This window comes from Hyperoodon ampullatus, assembly GCF_949752795.1.
Source record: "Hyperoodon ampullatus genome assembly, chromosome: X".
Lineage (NCBI taxonomy): Eukaryota > Metazoa > Chordata > Mammalia > Artiodactyla > Ziphiidae > Hyperoodon > Hyperoodon ampullatus.
Window position 1 is genome coordinate 57,557,278 of NC_136913.1, and position 25,406 is coordinate 57,582,683.

At 40.2% G+C, this 25,406-nt stretch overlaps 1 protein-coding gene across 2 annotated transcripts; it reads left to right on the forward strand.

Moving 5' to 3' along the window:
* Positions 1-991: 991 nt before the first annotated feature.
* Positions 992-22,850, forward strand: YIPF6 (Yip1 domain family member 6; the record flags this gene model as incomplete). Of its 2 annotated transcripts, XM_079727651.1 has the most annotated exons (7): positions 992-1,087; positions 13,770-13,898; positions 14,948-15,026; positions 17,778-17,820; positions 20,057-20,182; positions 20,823-20,980; positions 22,732-22,850. In XM_079727651.1, the coding sequence occupies 7 exons, from the start codon at positions 1,031-1,033 to the stop codon at positions 22,848-22,850; spliced, it is 711 nt and encodes a 236-aa protein (XP_079583777.1). The 2 variants fall into 2 exon arrangements, with proteins under 2 accessions (XP_079583777.1, XP_079583776.1); XM_079727650.1 differs by lacking the exon at positions 13,770-13,898 and having other exon boundaries at positions 1,031-1,087.
* Positions 22,851-25,406: the final 2,556 nt, after the last annotated feature.

Sequence of the window (25,406 nt, forward strand, 5' to 3'; positions counted from 1 at the left end):
AGATTGCCCATCCAAAAAAATAAGGCTAGTTCACATCATCCCCTACCCTGTTTGTTAAAAGTGGAAAACTGGTAATTACTTGCCCCAGTGGGCACTCAGTACCCTGCATATTGCTTGCATCAATAATGGATGTATTGCCTGAGCTCATTTTAGCCTGAGGTGAGGTGAACTGGAGTCTGAAACACAGAGAAAGTCCCGAGATAGGACAGGAAAACGAGATAGGGACATGCAGGAGTTTTCTTTAAAAAGTTATTCTTACAATAATCTCCCTCTTTCAGCCTTGAACATCTTCAGTACTTGCCCTAAATCGCTTAGCAACTTTGTAAACTGTGGTAAATTGTGGTGGGATTAAAATGTTGGCCAACGTATACAGAGAAGTTCCCCCCCACCCCGACCCCAAGGGGGTGAGGGAGAAAAGCAATTTTGGAGGTCGGTGTGGAGACAGTATGAAAGCTTGTAACAGTCCAGTAAGTGGGAAGCTGCTAAGTAGTGGAATGAGAAGCGCAGGTAATCATCCAGGCGAGAGCGACAGTGGAGGGAACAGTTGTTAAGGTGGGCTTCATCCCTTTATTCAGCAACTGGGAAAGAAAGTCTCTCGGCCGCTGGGGGAGGGGCAGGCTTTTTCCCTAAGGTGCAGTGCTGGTGTGGGAGGCGGCACACCGAGCCTCCTCCAGAGAGCCGGAAGCAGACGCGGGCGGGGGCGGGGGGGGGGCGCGAAGAGGTGGGAGGGGGAGAGAAGGAAGCGGCGGCCCCGCGGCGGACGGGAGTGCGCTGAGAATCGGGGTGGAGTGTTAAAAAGGGAGCGTGTCTAGCGAGACCCGTGGCCCGGAAGAAGGGAAGCGAGGCGACGCTAACCCCTGCCCACCACCCAGAGGACGAGGGAGGAGGGCCGAGGGCCGGGGCCGCTAGCAGCTGCTAGGCGCTTTTCGCTGACGCGGCCGCCACGCGCACACGCGCTGACGGGCCGCGGCCTCCACGTCTCAGGTTCCGCAAAGGACTGTGGGAGCGACCCGGGAGAAGGAGGGCCAGGATGGCGGAAGCGGCGGAGTCTCCCGGAGACCCAGGGACAGCAACGCCCAGGCCCCTGGTGAGCTTGGGTTCTGTGACAGAAGGGACCGAGGGTGAGGCAGATGCCCCTTAAGGAAGTCGGGCGACGGGCTCGTGGCGTGAAAGAGCCGGAATCCCTTCCTCACGGCAGGTCCTTTCTGTACCCGATGCCGGAACAGGTCCCAACACTGCACCTGTTCTTTGGGCTAACCGCTTCCCCCCACCCGCGTTGTTTCCACGCCTTCTTGTGAAACTTTCATTCACTTTCCTTTTCATCCTCGTCCCCTGCATTTTGTTAAATGCTGAGCTTTAGGCGATTTAAGTATCTTTGCATCTGCTGTCCCCTCATTTTATGGAGACTTGTCGCTAGCCCTTGTTGGAGTAGCAGCATTCTGGGATTTAATGAGAGATTACTTCCCATGGGACGTTATAACTTGACTGTTGATTTGCTCAGTGACCCCCAGTAGTCTTGGTTTTATCCCTGCCCTCCCTGTCGCAGCTCCTTGCAGTCCTCTTCATGATGCTCTCTTGCTCCTGTCTCTGCAGAGGATAGGATTTCTACTGCAAATACTACAATTCCAAAGCCTGGACAAGTATTTAAGAACACAGGCTTTGGAGTTAAAGTTAACTTGGAGGTAAAGTTATCACCCACTCTGCCGCTTGTGTGAATTTGGGCAAGTCATTTCATGGAGAGTGTTTTGTCATCTGTAAAATGGAGATAAAAATACCTGCCTCAAAGAGTTTTTACAAAGTTGAAATGACAAATTATGTTAAGTGTCTAATACAATGTGAAGTGTCTAATACAGTCAGTGCCATAACTGAGTGTAGTCAGCTCAACATTCTGCCCCCCAATCCCTCCTCCCAAACAACGTTTAGTTATATACCAAATAGTGTTTAGTTATATAGTAGTTGCTCAATAAATGGTACATCCCTTTTCTCTGTTTTAAATTGGCAACTTAACATAGTAGAGGACTGACCTGGGAGTCAGGTGAAACTGATTCTAGTTTTGGTTCTGCTTACTAGCTCTGTTTGTTCATCAATTCATTCATTTGACAGATATTTATTGAGTATCCACTGTGTTCCAGGCACTCTTAGGCACTGAAGATACAACGGTGAAAGAGAGTGAGTAGGTCCAAGTTCTCATGGAAGACTTCTGACCTTGAGGAAGTCACTCTGAACCCGTTTCCTCATTTGGAAAATGAGGATAGTAAGTCACCACAGAATTAGAGTACTAAATGAACTAATATATTCATAGTGCCTGGTATGACGTAGTTACAGGTGCTTAGGTGTTTTTAGTTCCTGTCTTTCATCTAAACTGACCCACTCCTCTTTTATGAAGCTTTCCTCCAATTAATTTTAGTGGTTCTGGTTACTCATTACTCAGTATCCAGTCCACTTCTATTCAACAATGTTTATTGAACTCCCACAGTGTGTAAATACACTATGCTAGTTGCTTTAGGAAATACAAATGGCCTGTCCTTATGGTGCTTACAGTCTAATTTGTAGGGATAAGACAAATGTATAACGCTAAAATAAGACACCATATAAGAAAGTTACACATAAAATATTAACAAAACTTAAAAGAAGATGCTGTCATGTCTAGTTGGGGTGATGAAGCAAGCTACATGGTAGAAGTTATATTTGAGGGGGCTTCAGAGGATGGGTAGGATTTGAATTGCAGGTGAGCATAAGAGCTATCAGTGATTGACCACCTGCTATGTGCCAGGATTATACTAAACATCGTCTGCATATTTTCTAAACTTCACAGCAACTATTTCAGTTAGGTGATTTTTGAACTATGTTTTACTTGCAGGTGAGGAGATGAGACTCAGAGAGATTTGATGATTTCCCTAGGGTGGCTAGGCTGAAAATTGAACTTAGGTCTGCTTCTGAAACCAAGACTATTTCCAGTAACGCTACACAGCCTCTCATTGGTGAAGGTACAGAGTTTAGGAGGTGCTAATGCATTTGCAGAACAACAGAGAGATTACTTTGGCTGAAGCACAGGGAAGTATTAGGAGGTAAACCTTAAAAGATAAGGCTACTAAATTAGGGAGGCAGTATGGAACAGTGGTTATGGATGTGTGCTTTGGGGTCAAGTTGTCTAGGTTTGGTTCTATGCTCTGTCATTTAATAACTGCGGGATATTGGGGAAATTACCAAACGCCTCCATGCCTCAGTTTCCCTGTCTGTAAAGTGGAGATAAAGTAATACTTACAGGGTTGTTTGGTGGATTAAATGAGTTAAAACACATAAAACACTTGGTAGAGTGCCTGGCACATAATTATCATGTAGTGTTCTTTCTTCTTATTGACTACTATGCCGGGAGGTTTAATAGGCAACAAGGAGCCACTGGAAATTTTTGAGGAGGGAAGGGTTTTAAATCATGAATTTGACAACATAACAGAGGAGTTATCATGGGGAGTATCTGGAATCTAGGATACCAGTGCAACTGTTGCGGTAGTTCCAGGAAGAATTGATGACTGTCTGGACTACAGCAGTGGCAGATGTGAAGATTTGAGTAAGGCGGAGTCCTCGAGGGTTTGCAGTGCTAGGGAGAATGTGTCTTACATAGTGCTTTTCAAACTTTAACGTGCATAGCAGTCATCTGGGGTATTTTGTTAAATTGCAGATTCTGATTTAGTAGGTCTGGGATGAGGCCTAAGATTCTGCATTTCTAATAAGCTGTCAGGTGGTGCTGCTGCTGCTCCTCCCAGTATCACATTTTGAAAAACAAGGCTATAGACAAATGGGAGGAAGTGATACCCTGAATAGAAATACAGAAGAGGAGAATGAGGGCCCTAAAAGTTGATTAATTCACTTTTAGAAATGTTTAGTTTGAGATATTGGCAGGCCATCCAATAGATATCCAACAGGTAGTTGGACACTGAAATATGGACTTCAGGGCTCACAAGAGGTCAGGACTAGGAAGGTTGATTTAGGAGTCATCTGCATAGAGTTGAAAATACAGAATCTTGGGTAATGCCTGTCTATTGCCTGCCTGTTTAAGGAGCAGGAAAAAGAGCCATAATAATCACTGTAGCCTGGGGTCTGGAAGGAAGCTGGTCCCAGAGGAAGGTGCTGGCTAGAGACCATGCCACTAAGCCCCCACCCCCACATCTTGGACTGAACTGTTTCCTGCTTGATCCACCCCACCCCTCCCTCCACCTTGTTGACTCCTTTCTCTCTTTAGGATTTTGGTCAATAGTATGAGCCATCTGCTCCCAGCCACTTTCTTAAGGCTGCAGTCCCTGCTTTTACTGCGTGTTTTTGGCCCTGCCTCTACCTCCTCCCCTCATTGGCCCAAGCCAGGCAGCAAAGTGTGCACATGTGTTTATGTGCACACATGTGTATGTATGTGCACAAGGCTGCCTGCACAGAGGAAGGGGTGGGACATGGGGTCCAAGTCACCTTTCATCCCCACTGAGGGGATAGTCAGAGAGCAGGGTCCACTAGCTGAGGTCCTGGTGGTATTGTCTCATATCTGGGGCTAGAGAGCCACAGATCCTGGCTCAGTTCGCTGAGCAATGTCACTAATTCTCTGGAGAAGAGATACTGAGGAAGGGTTGGGATGGGGGATGAGTGGGAATCACATGGCACTTTAGTGACTGCAGTGACTTCTGAAACCAAGTAGCTGGAGTTAGGCCAGACTTCCCCAGTTAAGGGCACAGTCTTCCATAAGAATGTCCTCACTTCAGATACCAGCTGCAGGACCAGGACCACCCTCACTTCTGACCTACTGGCTATAAATTCAGGAGTTCCCGTGATCCCCTCAGGCTCTGTAATTCCCTAGAATGACTCACAGAACTCAGGACAATGCTGTACTTAAAATTACACTTTTATTATAGCAAAAAGATACAACAGAAACCAACAAAAGGGGGAGATGTGTAGGTTGAGGTCTGAGATGGTCCCTAACACAAAGCGTCCTTGTCTTCTCTCTGTGGAGTCAGGACAGGACCCTGTTACCCTCCTGATACATTGATGTTGACAATATGCAGAATATTGCCAACCAGGGAAGCTCACCCACATATTTAGAGTTTTTATTGAGGTTTCATTATGTAGGTGTGGTTGACTGGATCATTGCCTCCTCCGCTTCCAAGAGGCCAGGTTTATATCACAGGACTCAAACCGCCCAATCCTCTAATCTTGTGTTTGGTATTTTAGCAGTGGTTAGCCACCATGCTGTCATCTCGTTAACATAAACTAGCTGTCTACCAGGGCTCACCTGTTAGCTAAACTATTAGGGCCCACTATGAATAACAAAAATATTACTATCATTTAGGAAATCCCAGGAGTTTAGAGGCTACCTCCCAGGAACAGATGACAAAGGCTAGCCAAATACGTTCTACTTTCTACAGCACTGACAGAACCTGAATTGACTCCCTGGGAATCTTGAACCTGAACTCTTGACATGTATCTTTCCCCTTCTGTGAGCCTGCTACTAAGTGGTTTACTTGTATTAATATATTTCTTCCTCAGGACAACCCTGTGATGATAGTACCATTATCTCAGTTTTACAGATGAGGAAACTGGGGCACAGAGAGGAAAAGGAACCTGCTCATTGTCACACAGGTAGTAAATGATGGAGCTAGGATTTGAACTCAGGCTGCCTGCCTCCAGGAGCTTGCACTCTTAACCAAGGCTCTCCAGATACCACATGTTGAGCATTGACTATGTGCTAGGTGACATGCAGGTGTTATCTAATTCTTGTAGCAGTGTTGTTTCCAAGGGAGGGCAAAGGCCTGTTTGGCTTCAAAGCCCATTCCTTCTGCACTGCCCTGTCTACCCTAGCAGTAGCAGGCAGCAAGAAAGCTCAAAACAAGCAATCCTGGAGCTTGAAAGGGCAGTGTTGTAGTAGTAAAGGGAGAATAATGACTTCAAAACAGGTTGGTTTACACATTAAGTGCCGATGGATATTCAAAGGGTGAAACTGAGGAAGGATTCTTGTATTTCTTTTGTTTTTCTTTTGTTTGCTTGCAGGTTTTCTTTCATTTATTTAATTTTTAGTTTTTTGGCCATGCCCCGTGGCATGTGGGATCTTAGTTCCCCCACCAGGGATCGAACCTGCACCCCCTGCATTGGAAGCACGGAGTCTTAACCACTGGACTGCCAGGGAAGTCCCCAGATTCTTGTATTTCTTGATTATGAGGTCACTATTAGCACTGTCAGTAAAGTTGTGGGAAGACTAGTGTAGACTACAAAGGATTAAGAGAGTGGGAGAGTGAAGAGCAGTTTGATCAGAGAAAAGGAGAGGAAGGAGAGTAGTTTGAGGGAATGGCAGAAGCAAGGAAGTGATATATTTTACCATTTTACTACGGAAGCTTTCAAATATGTAAATAAAATAAAGAGTAGTATAACAAATCCCATATACCTATCAACATTCTGCTCTTCTTATTTCATTTATTTCCCCACCATATTTTTTTCTGGAGTATTATTTTAACCTTTTTATTTTGAACTAATTTTAGACATACAGAAAAGTTGCAAAAATGGTACAGAGAGTTCCTGTAAACCCCTCACCCAGCTTCCTCTAGTGTTAACATTGTATATAACCATAGTACAGTGATCAGAACCAGGAAGTTAACGTTGGTACAACACTATTAAACTACAGATCTTATTTGAATTTTATCAGGATTTCCACGGATGTCCTTTTTTGTTCCAGGATCTTATCCAGGATCTCACATTGCATATAGCTGTTATTTTTCCGTAGTTTCCTTCAGTTTGTAATCGTTCTTCAGTCTTTCCTTGTCTTTCATGATCTTTTGTGAGTGTTTTAAAGCAAATCCCAGACGTATCACTTTACCCATAATACTTCAGTATGTTTCCCTAATAGGTAAGGACTTTTTTTGTTGTTATCACACATAACATAATAATAATCACTCCTTAATATCATCTAATCTCTGTTCACCTCCCAATTTTCTAAAAGAAAAATGTGTTTTTACAATTTGTCCAAATCAGGATCCAAACAAGGTCAACAAATTGCATTTGGTTAGTAAGTCTCTCTTTTTTGTAAAGGAACATTTCTTTTCCTTTGTTTGTTTGTTTTAATTTATTTTATTTTTGGCTGTGTTGGGTTTTTGTTGCTGCGTGCAGGCTTTAGTTGCGGCGAGCAGGGGCTACTCTTTGTTGCAGTACGCAGGCTTCTTATTGTGGTGGCTTCTTTTGTTGTGGAGCATGGGCTCTAGGCACGTGGGCTTCAGTAGTTGTGGTGCATGGGCTTAGTTGATCTGTGGCATGTGGGATCTTCCCAGACCAGGGCTCAAACCCGTGTCCCTTGTGTTGGCAGGCAGATTCTTAACCACTGAGCCCCCAGGAAAGTCCCAATAAGTCTCTTTTAATATATGTGTTCTCCTCTTTTTAATGTAATTTATTTGTTTAAATTCAGTCATTTCTCTTGTAGAATTCTCCACTTTCTGTATTTGGCTGATTGTATCCTTGTGGTATTTTTAGTATGTGCCTCTGTCCACATATTTCCTGTAAACTTTAAGATCTAGAGGCTTGATTATATTTAGATTCATTTTGGCTTGGGGAGGGGAGGCAAAAAGGGAAAAGAACTTAGATGGTCCCTAAAATTAGGAATTTTTTGTTCATTTTTTAACTTTTTATTAAGAAAAATTTCAAATACACAAAAGTAGAATGGTAAAGTGGACCCTCAGGTACCCAACCTTCAATAATAATTACCAGTTTATGGCCAATCTTCTTTCTTCTATAGCCCTACCCACTTTCCTCTATACTATTTTTTTTGTGTGTGTGTGGTACGCGGGCCTCTCACTGTTGTGGCCTCTCCCTTTGCGGAGCACAGGCTCCGGACGCGCAGGCTCAGTGGCCATGGCTCACGGGCCCAGCCGCTCCGCGGCATGTGGGATCTTCCCGGACCGGGGCACGAACCCATGTCCCCTGCATCGGCAGGAGGACTCTCAACCACTGCGCCACCTGGGAAGCCCCCTCTATACTATTTTGAAGCAAATCCCCAGCATCATTACATTAGTAAATATTTGATATGTATCTCTAAAAGATAAGGATTCTGTTTTTAAAGAACATAACCACAATATCATTAGTACATCTAAAAAATCAATATTCCCTAATATCAAATATCTTATCAGTGTTCAAATTTCCAGTTATCTCCTAAATGTTATATATTTTTAATTTAAAGTCTGGCCCACTACCTATTTTTGAAAATAAGGTTTCATTGGAACACAGCCAAACATAATTTTTTTTTGTGGTATGCGGGCCTCCCACTGCCGTGGCCCCTCCTGCCACGGAGCACAGGCTCCGGACGCGCAGGCCCAGCCACTCCGCGTCACGTGGGATCCTCCCGGACTGGGGCACGAACCTGTGCCGCCCGCATCGGCAGGTGGACCCCAACCACTGTGCCACCAGGGAAGCCCCCCAAACATAATTTTTTATGTATTGTCTTTGATTGCTTTCATGCTAGAGTGGCAGAGTTGAGCAATTGCAACAGAAACCATTTGTCTCTCAAAACCTAAAATATTTACTATTTGGGTCCTTCACAGAAGAAGTTTGGTGACCTCTGCTTTAGGCAATCACCTTTTAGAATAATTTAAAATAAAAATTTTTTTATATTTACCTTCATTTAAACCACTTCTGGTTATCTTCATTTCCTTGTGTAAATCCAAATCTCCTTCTGATATCATATTCCTTTCTGAAGATCATCCTTTAACATTTCTTGTAGTGCATGTTTCAGCTTTTGCTCATCTGAAAAAAGTCATTGTTTTGCCTTCATTTTTAGTAGCTATTTTTGCTGGGTTTAGAATTCTGGGTTGACAGTTTTGTTTGTTCAGCACTCTAAAGGTGTGTCCATTTTCTTCTGCCTTGTGTAGTTTTGGGTGAGATGTCTGTTACCTGTTTCCTCTGATTGCAATGTCTTTTTTCTCTGGCTGCCTTTAAGGTTTTCCTCTTTATCTTTGGTTTCCAGTAGTATGAATGTGTCTAGGTTTGTGGATTTTTGCTTTTGTCTTTAGGTATTTATCTCTTTTTAAAAATTTTTTATTCTTAAAAATTTTATTTATTTATTTATTTGGCTGTGTTGGGTCTTCGTTTCTGTGCGAGGGCTTTCTCTAGTTGTGGCAAGCGGGGGCCACTCTTCATCATGGTGCGCGGGCCTCTCACTGTCGTGGCCTCTCTTGTTGTGGGGCACAGGCTCCAGATGCGCAGGCTCAGTAGTTGTGGCTCACGGGCCCAGTTGCTCCGCAGCATGTGGGATCTTCCCAGACCAGGGCTCGAACCCGTGTCCCCTGCATCGGCAGGCAGACTCTCAACCACTGCGCCACCAGGGAAGCCCCAATACAATGATTTGATGTGTGTAATTTTTTTGTTTTCTAACTCTTCTTTTTTTGTTTTTGTTTAGATAATTTTCACTGACCTATCACTGATTTCTTTATTTGGCTCTGTTGAGTCTGCTGATAAGGCTGTCAAAGGCATTCTTCATCTGTTACTATATTCACTTACTTCTAGCATTACCATTTGACTCTTACAGTTTCTATCTCTTGGCAGAAATTCACCATCATTCATGCATATATCTTTTCTACTAGAGCCTTTTTAACGTATTAATTGTATTCATGGTAAATTTTTCTTCTGAAATTCTAACATCTGGGTCACCTCAGAGTCTGGTTTAATTGCTTTGTCTTCTCACAGAAGGTTGTTTCCCCGTGTATGTGTGTGTGTGTGTGTGTGTGTGCATGTGTGTGTTTATGGGGAAGGGGTAATTTTTTTATTGATCGCTGGCCATCATATATAACAGTAGAGACTGCCTGGAAATGGCACATCTTTTCTGCTAAGTTGTTACTATGGAGGTTAAGTCAATATAGTAAGAAGTTGAACTGTATTTGGGTTTTGTACTTGATATGGGAACCTTCAATGCATCATCAGCTTCAAATTCCTCTCCTATTACCTTGTGCTTAGGGTGGGCACTAGGTTTTCCCGGTGTTTTTCTTTTCTTTTTTTTTTTTTTTTTTGCGGTACGCGGGCCTCTCACTGTTGTGGCCTCTCCCATTGCAGAGCACAGGCTCCAGACGCGCAGGCTCAGCGGCCATGGCTCACGGGCCTAGCCGCTCTGCAGCATGTGGGATCTTCCCAGACCGGGGCACGAACCCGTGTCCCCTGCATCGGCAGGCGGACTCTCAACCACTGCGCCACCAGGGAAGCCCCAATGTTTTTCTTAATGTTCCTCCTCTATGCTTAGTTTTCTGCATTCCCTTTGCCCCTGCATAAAATAGTGAGTTTCTCTCCAAGCTCTAGTCCCTTCCTTAGCACTAGACTGCTATTTCTTGTTACTGCATACTTGCTAGCCTTGTGGTGGGTACCTGGGAGGTGGAGATTCTTTGTTGTTTTGGTCCAGCCTCTGCCTTAGGTAGGTCATGTGTCCCTGAGTCTTCCTGGGTGAGACTTTCTCAGTGATCCTGTCTTCCCCAGCTGAAGGGAGACTCTAATAGTCTGGCCTCAGGATGATTTCCCACCCCTCCTCCAGGAGTAGTGAGGTTTGTCTTTTCCCTTTCCCCAGCCACAGTGGGTTTTCTCCTGTGCTCTGGAGACAACAGAGTTTGCTGATCTTCCCCCAGCAGCTTTAAGGCTCTTTTTTCTGTAGGGGAGAAGGGTCTGAGCCAGTCTCTGTGCTTTTCTCAGAAGAGGCAGCTACTCCCCTCACACCTGGACCAATGGAAGTCTGTGGAGAAGAGCCTGAAAGTGGGTGTGAATGCCTCCTGTGTCTAATGCTTCCAGGGACGCTGTACTCTCACACCAGTCAACACTTGGTCTTTAGCAATTCATTTTAAATTTTAGCTGAATTCTTAACCATCTGTGTGATGCCCAGTGTTGTTGTCTTCTCTTGCTTCGCTACAGATGAGCCAGTGCTCATGTCCCATCTCTTCTTGGAAGTAAGTGCCTGTCTTTCCTTAGATTTCATTCATGCTACTTGGTTGCCCCACAACCTCAGCTCTCTGATGGGTTCAAGGAAAGTTATGATTTTGTAGTTAATCTAGCTTTTTCTCATTGTTCTAGTGGATGGGATGCTCATTCCAGCTTTCTACATCCTAATTGGAAGTCAAATTACAGTGTTGTAAAGTCACTTGAAATAGTTGCTCTCTGTGTGGTTGTGTATTTAATTCAGTAGGTTCATTTGTTTCATTTTTCTTTCAGTTTTTGGGACTGCTTTTAAATTTTAATTTTGTCTCATAATTCTGTGAAGTATTTATATGATTTCAAGTTATATATACAGAACAATGTGTGTTCCAAGAAGACTAACTTCTCTACTTGTTTCCTCCACCTTATTCCCTCCTTTCCTAATTAGGAAGCCTCTTTTAAAAAAAAATCTATGACATTTCTTACATTACATGTGACAGGTCACATTACATGACTTATTTCTTACATTTAAAAGATATTCAGATATGTATATATATTTGTATCCCCTCTTTTCTCAGATAAATAGTAGCATGTATACACACTTTGCTCCACATTATTTTTTAATTTAACACTCCATAATAGTTCTTTAGAGATATCCACATTCCTTCTTACAGCTGCATAGCACTCCATTATGTGGACATACCATGCTTTATTCAACTGGTTCTCTGCTGATGGGCATTTGGGCTACTCTCAGGTTTTTTGCTTTTACAGGTAGTGTTGTAATGAAGAGCCTTTGTGTGTGTGTGTGTGTGTGTATATATGTCTTTTTGTATTTTTACCAGTTTAGACTCCTAAAAGTGGTGAGCAATCCATATATAAATTTACTAGATATTGCCAGATTCTTCTTCAATAGGGCCTAGTACCATTTTGTCTCCCCAGCAGCAGTGTGTGAGTGCTTTTACCCCTCAGCTTCACTTGCAGAATGTGTTGTCAGACTTGGATTTTTGCCGGTCTAACAGGTGAAGAATTTTCAAGTAGCTTTAATTTGCATTTCCTTATTAAGAGTGTGATTGACAAGCTGCTTTTCATAATTTCTTTGAACAACCTTATTCTTCCTAAAATTTTAGTATACTGTCTTGTATTTCATTTACCTGTAACTATTGCCCACTAAACATTGGGCCAAAAACCATATGAGAAGGGATTGCTTCTGTTTTCTTAGGAACTTGAAGATTCTAGAGTTTCAGTCACAGTAATCAAATTTGGCATATGAACGTAAGAGTTTAAAAGTTTGCAATCTTGCAGTTCACTTTGGAAATGTTATTTGATCTGTGGTTGCCAGTAATCTGGTAAAAAGAGTATAAATAATGATGTGTTTTGCTATTTCCATGTTCTTCCCAGTTTCCCTTTAGATTTCACATAATGCTCCTTTTTAGCCAGCAGAGGCCACTGGAGCCCACTAAGGAGCAGAAGTGCAACAGAATTGTGGCTGTGCTAAGATGTGATCACTGAAAGGTCACTAAAAGTTCTGCAATCTTACTAGCTTATATCCTGTTAAGATTTCATGCTTGACAGCTCATGTAGCTCAATATCAAAAAAACAAATAACCCAATCCAAAAATGGGCAGAAGACCTAAATAGACATTTTTCCAAAGAAGACATATAGATTGCCAACAAACACATGAAAAGATGCTCAACATCACTAATCATTAGAAAAATGCAAATCAAAACCACAGTGAGGTATCACCTCATACTGGTCAGAATGACCATTATCAACAAATCTAGAAACAATAAATGCTGGAGAGGGTGTGCAGAAAAGGGAACCCTCCTGCACTGTTGGTGGGAATGTAAATTGATACAGCCACTGTGGAAAACAGTATAGAGGTTCCTTAAAAAACTAAAAATAGAATTACCATATGACCCAGCAATCCCACTACTGGGCATATACCCTGAGAAAACCATAATTCAAAAAGAGACATGCACCCCAATGTTCATTGCAGCACTACTTACAGTAGCCAGGACATGGAAGGAACCAAAATGTCCATCGACAGATGAATGGATAAAGGAGATGTGACACATATATACAATGGAATATTACTCAGCCATAAAAAGGAGTGAAATTGAGTTATTTGTAATGAGGTGGATGGACCTAGAGTCTGTCATACAGAGTGAAGTAAGAAAGAGAAAAACAAATACCATATGCTAACATATATATGGAATATAAAAAAATGGTACTGATGAACCTAGTGGCAGGGTGGGAATAAAGACACAGACATAGAGAATGGACTTGAGGACACGGGTGTGGGGGATGGGGAATCTGGGACAAAGTGAAAGAGTAACATCGACGTATATACACTACCAAATATAAAATAGATAGCTAGTGGGATGCTGCTGTATAGCACAGGGAGATCAGCTTGATGCTTTGTGATGACCTAGAGGGGTGGGATAGGAGGGTGGGAGAGAGGCTTAAGAGGGAGGGGATATGAGGATATATGTATACATATAGCTGATTCACTTTGCTGTACAGCAGAAACTAACACAACATTGTAAAGCAGTTATACTCCGATAAAGACATAAAAAAAGATTTCTTGCTTGAAAGAAACCAAATATTTGAGGGCAAGAAAGTCTCTGCCATTTACTTTATAATTTTTTCCATTGTTTGCCATCTCCTTCTTTAAGTTAAAAGAAATAAGCATTTGAGAATTTTAGCTAACTGCATTGTTCGATGTCTGGTGAGCTAACACCTTATTTTAAAAACTGTATAAAACCCTACAAAAAGACATGGTCCTGCTCTCTGGGAAATGATGATGTCTTTGGGGGAATCCTACAGTTTATTACAGGCTTTAAATTTTTGTCCCTAACTCTTCTCAGTTTGCAGGCCTTTCAGATATATCTATCTCACAAGACATCCCTGTGGAAGGAGAAATCACCATTCCCATGAGATCTCGCATTCGGGAATTTGACAGCTCCACATTGAATGAATCTGTTCAGAATACCATTGTAAGTTAGACAAGTTGAGAGAACTTCTATTCAGTGTCATGGGGCTAAATAGCTAATAGCGCTTTGTAATATTTTTGTTTGGTTCACTGGTTTTCAGTGTATTTTATTTATTGAAATTTAAGGTTCTCCCCTAGAGAATACTTTGGTACAGCCTTTTTGGAAAGCATTTTGGCTGTAATGGATATTAAGGAACTTAAAATGTCCAATCTTTTTGAGGTGATAATTCTGCTTCTCTAGGTATAGTATAAGGAAAAAAAAATTTTTAATACAAAAGTATTTTTAAAAATACAGAAAAATGTTTATACAAAGATGTTTGTTACAGCAATATTTATAATGGGGGAAGTTGCAAAGAAGAGTAATCGGTTAAGTAAATTATGTTACATCTTTGTGGTAGAATGGTAAACAATCATTAAAAGTCATGTTTACAAAGAACTATTAATGACATGAAGAAATTTCTAGGTTGAAAAAATTAGGACAGAATTACCTCAACTATATTTTGAGAGGTTATATTTATATGACTGTACCCTTCTTTAAATGTCTTGATTTTTTTAAATCTGGCTTCTAGGATTCATTTACCAGAATGTATGGGAATGTTGAAAATTAACTGACTTTACATATTGTGAAGAATGTGTTAGTTTGGGAGCAGGCTGATTACCCCTTGTGACCTCATCATGTATGAACTGAAAGTTAGGTACTGTGTTTTGCAGAGCAGATTTTATTAGTGCTATTATTTTCGTTTCTTTAAGTAACAGGAGGGCTATGTTTCTCTTTTGTGGAGTTTAAAAAATCAGAACAGAACTGATGAATGTGGTAAAGAGTTAGATGTTGGCTTAAGGAGTTAATAGGAAAAGTTAATAGAAAAAGGAGTTAATAGAAAAACCCCACCTCTCTGGTTTGTTTGTATAGTGAAGGAATTAAAGTGGAGTTATAGCTCCAAAATTCAATGAAGGGCTCCCAGGAGAATGAAATAAAAGAAATTTTAGCAAATTAAGTGAGGGGGCTGCTTGGCAACCTTGGTCTTCACAGTACAAGTTGTTTATGTCTTTCAGATGCGTGATCTAAAAGCTGTTGGGAAAAAATTCATGCATGTTTTGTACCCAAGGAAAAGCAATACTCTTTTGAGAGATTGTAAGTATATAAGGATTTTGAGGCTTTGCTGTTTCTCATCATACCTTATCATAAGTATTTTATAAGGCAAAGGCTCTGTGGTAATAAAACTGATGTCATTTTGCAGGATGGAAAAGTATATAAATGAAGTTTTCGAAAAAAGTTAAAAAGTTAGGATGGAATTTCAGAGATTGGAAGATTTTGCTGAATATATTGTCCTCATCAATAAATATAGACTGTATATTCTCACCTGCTATAATAGACACTGCAAAGAATATTTCTGGAAGTGGCAAAGACATAGGGACTTTGTTCAACCAAAGAGCTAATGATTTCCAAGGGAAAGGCAAAATGTGTAAATGTTAAATTAGAATAATAGCTAATACCCATTAAAGGTTTAACAAATTAATAGTACTTTATTGACATTTCTATTTTCAGAATGATCATTTAGTCTGTTGACTGCTTTCTTTAGGAGCTCCGAAACAGTGTTTGCAGAAAATTATGCTGTTATTTAGAATTTATTCTTAAAATTGTTAGACCTTTTCTTTTCAAGCATTCTTGGTTTTTCTTAGTACCCTTTGTCAGAAAAAAATTGAATCTGTTGTTTGAGAGTAGTAACAATGATGTACATGAGTGTACCTTCTATTTTGGCAGCATTTCAGCTGTAATATAAGGATGTCAAATATGTGGCAAATGTGCCATCACTGTGTGGCAATTGGATGCAGTGTCAGAATCTTTTTCAACATAGTACATTGTGGGTTGAAGCTGACACATGGTTGCTACAGCTCGTATATAGTGGAAAGAGCATGGGCAAATCAGTGTTTGAATAGTGTGTGATCTTGGATAAGACAGTTAACTTTTCTGAGGTTGAGGTTTCTTCCTCAGAAAATCTGTCTTATCCAATGAGATACCAATTTAGATCCATTAGGATGGCTATTGTCAAAGAAAGAGAAAATAACAAGTGTTGGTGAGGATGCGGAGAAATTGGAACCCTTGTGCATCGCTGGTGGGAATGTAAAATGGTACAGCCACTGTGGAAAACAACATGGTGGTTCCTCAAAAAATTACCACATAATTTTATAGTATATAAAATTTATAGTATAGAACTACCACATGATTCAGCACATCTCCTTCTGGGTATATACCCAAAAGAATTGAAAGCACAGACTCAAACAGGTATTTGCACACCCGTGTTCATAGCAGCAGGTGAAAACAACTCTTACCTCTATCAGTGGATGGATGGGTAAACGAAGTGTGTTATATACACCATGGTATATGCCATATATTAATGGGTTATTATTCATCCTTAAAAAGGAGTGAAATTCTTGATACATGCTACAACATGGATGAACCTTGAAGACATTATGCTAAGTAAAATAAGCCAGACACAAAAGGACATATATGATTCTACTTATGTTAGGTACCTAGAGTAGTCAGATTTATAGAGACAGAAAGTTAAATGATGGTTGTCAGGGACTGAGGGAGTATTGAGGAGTTATTGTTTAATGGGTTGGAGTTTCAGTTTGGGAGATGAAAAAGTTTTGGAGATGGATAGTGTGGTGCTTGCACAACAATGAATATACTCCGTGCCTGTACAGTTAAAAGTGACTAAAATGGTAAATTTTGTGTTTTATGTATTTCACAAGAATAAGAATAGTTATAAAATACTGTTATGAATCTTTTACAAATTAAAAACAGTCTTCACTGCATTAAAAAAAGCGTATTAATGTCAATTGTACTTGAATTCAGCTTTTCAGTTGATAAATTTTAACAATTTATTGCTTATTTAATAAACAATAGTTTATTAGAGTGTTAGGATTATGGTTTTTCTTTTTTTACATCTTTAACAAACTTTCCACAGTGGTGTCAAAATTACTTATTTAAAGAAAAAGATGTAAGTATGTCCATATGCACACTTCTTTCAAGTAAAGTTATGTACAAGTGAGGTTAAAGTTAGAAGTGGTATATGTACCTTTTTTCATATTACTTGAGGAAGATAATTGTGCTTTAAGCTGTATGTTACCGAACTGTTGGTTTATTAATCACCCAACAGCTATTGATTGAGAACCACAGTTATTAGACCTAATGTTGACAGAGCCTTTATAGTTTTCAAAAAGTTTTCATGTTGTTTGTTAACATTTAACCCTATGAAATTACCAGTGTTGGGCTGTTTTTTCACCTATAAGAACAGAAATTCTCTGCTAGTTCAGTGTAGTAATTATGAAAGGGAAACAGTATTGCAGAGTGGAAAGGACTTTGTAGTAGGAATCAGAAGATTCTGGTTTTGGTTCTAGGTTCTGGTCCCACCCCCACACTTAATTATTTTTGGAAACTTGGGAACATCACTTCTTCCCAGCTTTGTTTTTCATATTTGTGAGGTGAACCTGATTATACTTTCCTTGTCTAATGTAGTCTCAGATAGGTAAAGTGACTTGGCTTTAGTCTTCTTTTTGATGGTGCAGGGTAGGGCACTTAAGTCTTTTGACTCCTTGCTCATTGGTCTTTAACTGTAGCATGCTGGAATGTGGCTTAGTAGGTGGGGAGAGGGTTGATTTGTGGGATGTGAAGTGAACAAAATTTAAAGGATATATGAAGAAAGGCATTCAGAATTGGGGAGCAGGGAGGGTCAGCAGAGGGATAGCAGAGGTGGGAAGGCTTGGGCAGACAGGGAGAGCCTTGATGTCTGAATTCTAAGAGTGGGAGAGGTACATATTGGAATAAAGACAGAAAACACTACATGGTTGTGTGTTAACAGTCTTCTGTCTTTTCTTGTAGGGGATTTATGGGGCCCTTTGATCCTTTGTGTGACACTTGCATTGTAAGTACTTATATTTCCTTTCTTTGTCATTTGAGATAGATTAGATTTTTTTCATGGAGTTTCAAAATTGAAGGGGATTTTGACTGAATATTTCGTTTAGGACTTCTGTGACATATTGTACTCCTTATGTATTTAAATCTAAAAAGTCAAGTAGTTTTCTAGATCAATTCAAAGAGTGATGGACTTTAAAGATGTGAAAATTATGCCCACCTTCATTTACCAATGACTTCTTATCCTGTTTTAGCCATTTCTGTTCAACATTTATTCACACTCATGTACCTCATTAAGCTAAGCGAATTAATTAAGTATCTGTAGGTTTAAGCACTGTTTATTTGCAAACATAATTCTTTTAAAATTTACTAAAAGTATAAGTGAGAATACATTAGAGTAGAAGTGGTAGAGTTCAAAGCAAGATCATGTTTCAAAGTGTTACGTTTTCCATATGCATTGTATGTAAAGGGAAAGGACAGAAAGAAAGCAAAGTTCTGCTGGAGAGGGGAATATAACCACAGGTGGAGTGGAAAAAATACTGCACTAGGATTCAGTTCTGAGTTCTCATCCTAACTGTGCTATCAGCAGAGTGACTTTCGGCCACTAATAACCGAAATTTGTATAATGATTTTTCTCAGCTTACAGAAAACTTTTAAATACCTTCTCTTATCCTCATAACAAGAAATGAATATTTTTCCTCTCTTGACAAACAAGCTCACGTTCAAAGAGATTGAGGACTGAACCAAGGTCACATATTCAGTGGTAGACCTGGAATTCAACCTCAGGTTTCCTTGACTGCCCATCCTCTACCTCTGCAATTATTACGCATCTCTTCCCACCTAACCTCTCTGGGTCTCCTTTTCCATATCTATAAAAGGAGATGGTTGAGGGTCCTTTCCAGGCCGAACCTTTTATGATTTTAAATTCAAGTTTCTTACTGGCTTCTTTACCCATTTTTAAATGTAAGTCAAGCACATGGTAATTTAGGTAAAACCGTGGAGTGCTCTATCTTATGCCTTTAATAACCATATCAAGGGAAACAATTCAGTGCCTTGATGAAAGGGTTTATATTAGAAGCTCTGAGCATATACTTTTTTAGTTTTGAAAGATTAACCTTAGAGATTATAGAGTTTAATCCCACTTATTTCAGAGAAGAAAATTGGAGTCCCAGGACATCAAGTGATCTGCTCCAGTTTCCATATCTAGTGACAGAATTAGGATCAATATCTGAGTCTCCTGCCTTCCAGGCCAGTTAATGTTCTTTCCGTCATACCATGCTGAAGCAATAGGAGTTCCAGACAACAAGTGATGAGGGCCAGCATTCTTTGCACTGGATTGTCAGGACTTGGAATGGAGTATGCAGAACCATAGAATACAAAAGCCTGTACTGGCACATAGCATAGCAGGACAAGACTTACTGTGTGACTTCTCTATACTTTGTAATAAGAAGAGGTTGTGAGTTTGATGTTACTTATTCTGTTACTGGAAAAAATGACACAGAGTACAAGTGTTCTGAGTCCAAAATTCAAAACAGTTTACATCTGTAAAATTTTCAGAGAGGATATAAGTGACTGTTCAGTTACTCAGTTTCGAAGCAAAGCCTTTTCGTGATAATCTGTATGTTTTGATTTTAAAAAATCAACAACTAAATAGGTTTATAGACTGTTTCCATTTTTAAATGCCAGAACTAGAACCTTAACCCAAGGATTACAAATTCAAATGTGTACATGCATGCATTGCGAATTGATTACCAGAAGCCCTTGCGAAGGGATCTGCTGCTGTGTGAACTGCACCTGATTGTTGCCATGTACGAATGCAGGTCCAGTGTTACAAACTCTTATGATTTTTCAAGAAAATCCAGAAATACCTCCCAATTTTAAAATAACATCAACTTGAATTTAAGACCATTTTAAGTATTGTATGGACCAACAACCTCATGTCTGTGAGCCACATTTAGCCCTTCAGTTTATACCCTCTGCTTAACCAAAAAAGGTCTTCGGTAATCCATTTAAGCATTCCCATGAGGTCAAATGGAGCACGTCTTGTAGTCCTGAGGCATTTGGAATTTGAAATAAGGGAGCCTTGCCATATACTTCAGGCATTTTCCTTTTGTACAGCCTACATAGTATAGATCTTCAGGTGAGGTTTAGGGCAGCTCCCTGATTCAAAGTTTGAGAACCCATGCCGTAACTTTGTTGCTCTAAATAAAAGATTAAGCAATTCTCATGCCATTTCCTTGTCACAGAATGCTTCAGAGAGGCTCTGTAGATAGCGAAAAAGATGGAGGGCCCCAGTTTGCAGAAGTGTTTGTCATTGTCTGGTTTGGTGCAGTTACCATCACCCTCAACTCAAAACTTCTTGGAGGAAACATGTGAGTATTATTAAAATGCATCCTTTTTCCCTTGCCAGGTTATGTATCTTAGATTTTTAAGGAAGTCTGGCTAGTTATATATTTTTCAAAAAGAAAAATCAAAATAAATGAGAGCCAAAAAGAAAGTTCTCTTAAAACCACTGAACAGAGATAACCTAGTTGAATTAAATTACCTTAAATTATCTGGGATCCTTTGATAAGCTTCAGTGCTCTCGCTCCAGCCCCTGAAATCATAGGCAGAATTTTTTGTGTTAGAAGATTATGTCTGTCTTTGGGAACAGATGGCCCATAGTTTTCAACAAATTCTGAAATAGGTCTGTAAACCAGAAAAGATTAAGAAACACCATTCTTAGAGGTTCAGTGGGAGAAGGAGGTCTCTAGGAATTAGAGCAGATCACCTAGATCCTAGATGGCTGACTCTTAAGGAGTTTAAGCAGAGAGGAGGAGAGTATGGGTAGAGCAAAACTAAAGCACATGTTTAATACAGAGGCCTATCCTCATAAAATCAACATTAGGGTATAGGTATTATGTATCTGAAGGAAGGTAACGATCCATGATACATAGAAATCTGTGTAATAAGCTGTATCATGATACAGATCAGCTATATTTATGACCTTTATGGATGTATGTTGTTTTTTAGATCTTTTTTTCAGAGCCTCTGTGTGCTGGGTTACTGTATACTTCCCCTGACGGTGGCAATGCTGGTTTGCCGGCTGGTACTTTTGACTGAGCCAGGACCAATAAACTTCATGGTCCGGCTTTTTGTGGTGATCGTGATGTTTGCCTGGTCTATAGTAGGTAAGAACGTACTTATCTCTACAGTAACAGAGCAGACCAAAACATGAGTCAGAGATGAAGATCAGATGAGGAGCAGTGTAACTTATAAGTTACATATGAGTGATATGGTTGCCAGTGTCATCCATAGAACCGTCTTCTCTCAGTAGGGATAATGTTCATCTTATCTGAGTTGGCTATCTGGACTTCCGAGATGTGGAGAGTCACGTCTTTTTTTTTTTTTTTTTTTTCAATCCTTAAATAATGGATAGGGTTGAAAAAGGAGATTACACTAGACCTAGCTTAGTCCTGGCATATAGGAGGCATAGGTGACTTGAGAAATGACTTGAGCCTTTTCCTGACAAATGAATCATAATAATAGCCAGCATTTACCAATTGCTTACTGTAGGCCAGGCACTGTCCTAAGTACTTCACATATATTATCTCATTTAACCCTCACAACAACCCTAATAAATAAAAACAGTTATTATTGGTCCCATTTTTATAGATGAGGAACAGACCCAGAGAGGTTAAGCAACTTGCCCTGGGACACATAACTAGTGAATAGGGGAATCAAGTTTCAAACCCAACCAGATCACACACCTGTTTAGAAATGTACTATACTACCTCCCAGTATAGGTTGTTAAGTATCATAGTACTTGTCTGCTTCAGCAGAAAATTCTGCTAAAGATTAGTGAGCGCCTGTAGCAGTGGCAATGAATGCTATTTGCTCATTGTTTTTACTTTCCTAAAATTCTCTTAAAATTCCACCTTAAACTGGAAGTGTTCACTAGCTTCTTTTTAATGGGATAGACAGACTGCCTAATATTTTTATGTGCAATAACATCTCTTTGCTCTGGAACATGGTTAAAAGCCAAGAAATAATCCAAAAGTAAGGTCTGAGAATGCCAGAATTGATATTCCAAGGATTGTATTAAGCTTGGGTGCTTTAACTACCCATGGAAGAGCCCCTCATTCCCTCACTTAGAGTCTGATAATTTACCGTACATGTAGTTCTGAATAGCTTAGTCATCAAGTGTCCAGGCCAACAGTGGTTCAGCAAGTAGAATCTTAGATGAGAGAGAAGTTCCTGTAATGCAGCAAATAGGTATTAAGCACATACTGTGTGTCAGGCATGGTGCTAGGCATGGTCTCTATCCTCTGAGTTCACAACCTAGGCATGTAAACACTTAAGGGCAATAAAATTTTCCAGGTGGGCAATGGAAGTCTATGCAGGGTATAGTGGGGACACAGAAGAGGTAAGTGGGCAGTTCTACCTGGGGTGGCAGGATACCAGATGGTTGTTCAGGAAAGATTTCCTTGAAGGGTGATTATTGATGAGTAAAAAGATGAGTATATGTTTCCTGGATGGACAAGAGAATTGGCATCTAAAAGAGCTGATAACTTATTAAGAACAAGTACTCAAAAAGCACAGCAGTGTGAGGCCATTTGCAATAGGAGTTTTGTAAGCCTATTTAGCACAGTTCAGTAACTTCTCAGAAAAGGGTAAGAAACCCCTTTTAGAAAGGTTTCCATCTTAAATGGTTGAAACCTTTCAAAGCTTTCATACTTGAAACAGGTAGCCCTCAGCTGTCTGGAAAACTATGCTGCCAAATGCCTTTTTCTCTGAGGATCACAAATGTAACTGAACTTATAGTGTATAATTCTGTGTCCCAGACTATGCCAGGCCCCTTCAAGTTTAGTAAATGTTAGTAGTTGTGACAGTCTTATTGTATTAAATACTCCTTTTTGTTGTCTTGTTTTGCTTTGTTTAGCCTCTACAGCTTTCCTTGCTGATAGCCAGCCTCCAAACCGCAAAGCCCTTGCTGTTTATCCTGTTTTCTTGTTTTACTTTGTCATCAGTTGGATGATTCTCACCTTCACTCCTCAGTAAATCAGGAAATGGAAATTGAAAACCAGGGAATTCAAAGCTCATTTCAAAGATGCAATTCACCGTGGAGTTTTGCCTTTGGCCCTCTTTTGTCTAATTTTGGAGGTATTTGGTAACTGGGTATATGAGGAGATTAAAAGGGAACCATAAAGCACCGTCACCATTTATGTAAGGAACTGATGTTTGAAAGGCCGTCCTTTCCTTCTTAATGTTATTTCTTTAAAATATGTGTGCATAGTACACACAGTATAATGCCTCCTTAAGGCATGATGGGGTCACTGTGGTCCATTTGGGTGACAACCAATGACTCGGGAAGCACATGGATACATCCTGCAAGTTGAATGGAGTTGGCAACTATATTTTCAGTTTTGAGAATACCAGTTCAGGTGCAGCTCTTAAACATATTGCCTTATGACTATTAGAATATGCCTCTCTTTTCATAAATAGTAAGGGATAGTCTATTTTACTTCTCTTAAGCTTAAAAAGACAATGACAGTGGTTGGGAAAGGGGTACATAGAGGTGGGAGGAGAAAACATCTAAGCAAAATTCAGATTTTGATTAGAGCAAATTCTGCACTTGTTGCTTAAAAAAAAGCAAAGGACATCTAAAACATAGGCTTTTTTAGTCTTTCTGTATAGTCACCTTTCTGCCATGCTTAATAGCAGCTCAGTGAGACTCTTAATTTTTTAAACATCTTTATTGGAGTATAATTGCTTTACAATGGTGTGTTAGTTTCTGCTTTATGACAAAGTGAATCAGTTATACATATACATATGTTCCCATATCTCTTCCCTCTTGCGTCTCCCTCCCTCCCACCCTCCCTATCCCACCCCTCTAGGTGGTCACAAACCACCGAGCTGATCTCCCTGTGCTATGCGGCTGCTTCCCACTAGCTATCTATTTTACATTTGGTAGTGTATATATGTCCATGCCACTCTCTCACTTTGTCACAGCTTACCCTTCCCCCTCCCCATATCCTCAAGTCCATTCTATAGTAGATCTGTGTCTTTATTCCCATCTTACCCCTAGTTTCTTCATGACCTTTTTTTTTTCTTGGATTCCATATATATGTGTTAGCATACAGTATTTGTTTTTCTCTTTCTGACTTACTTCACTCTGTATGACAGACTCTAGGTCCATCCACCTCACTACAAATAACTCAATTTCGTTTCTTTTTATGGCTGAACACTCTTAATTTTTAATCTTACTCCCCAGTTATGCATATGCAAGCTAAGGTGTTAGCAGTCAACTTGTAATCTTCCTTTGACTGAAGCTCTCAGTGGACCAATGCTTGAACTTACCCAAGTAGAAGACCTCAGAAATTTAGATTGGTAGGTCCCTAATGCATATTATCATGTGGGCACCTTCCCTTAAGGGTAGAATGAGGCAGTTTGGATACAGCATAGCTGTAAGGAATTTCTTGCTATTCTGTGTAGTCTGGCCTCTAACTAAAAAGTAAAGCTAAATCAAAGGCTGCATTTAACCATGTAAACATGGAGGGATTTAGTGTTCTAATGGCTGATTTCACAGAACAACTAGATGCTTAAGAGCATGAGGTAGGATGAGTTGAGTTTACAGCTGCCGCCTTTTCATAGTGGGCTTAGCAGTTTTTTCATTAGGTGTGTTTTTCGGGTTGGGGATAGCAATTTATTTTCTTGGTTTTAGACTTTATTTGTAAAGCCAATTAGCTCTCCTTTAGAGAAGTACTTTTTTGCACATGTGCACCTACTTGTATTCTCATCTATTTATGCACACAAGTATGAAGGATTTTCAGGGAGCAGAGTGTCTGGGACAGGCTGATTCTGAGCTAATCAGGGTTCTTTTAAGGTGATATGAAGTGCTGCCTTCTATAAGTTGCACGGTGAAAAACTCTTAATAGACAAAGATTAGGAGTCAGGCAGAAAACATTCATTGTAAATATAGTTACTTATAAAGATAGGAATTTCTTATTCCACATTTTTTCTTTATCATGGAGTTTAAATATTTATTCCCTGGTATTTAAAGATGACCTACACATAGATATATAATTTTTAAAATATACTTTCTCTATCCCCAGATTAACCAAACGAACAATACTAGGACAAATGAGTACTTGGAATGATATTCAATTACAGAGCATTACAAAATTGGTCCCCTATGTCCCAGCATTGTCTAGATATTTTGGTTATGTATTTGTATTTGTTTCAATTTCCTTTTTAAATTTCAAAATAAACCCTATTAGGACAAAGCCAGTGTTTCAGTCTTTTTTTTTTTTTTTTTTTTTTTGTGGCATGCGGGCCTCTCACTGTTGTGGCCTTTCCCACTGCGGAGCACAGGCTCCGGACGCGCAGGCTCAGCGGCCATGGCTCACGGGCCCAGCCGCTCCGCGGCATATGGGATCCTCCCGGACCGGGGCACGAACCCGTATCCCCTGCATCGGCAGGCGGACTCTCAACCACTGCGCCACCAGGGAGGCCCCAGTGTTTCAGTCTTGATAAAGAAAATACTTTGAAACTGGTTTTGAGTTTAAAATTGGTCCTAAATGATCATCCATTTCCATTGTCTGAAATTTTCTAACT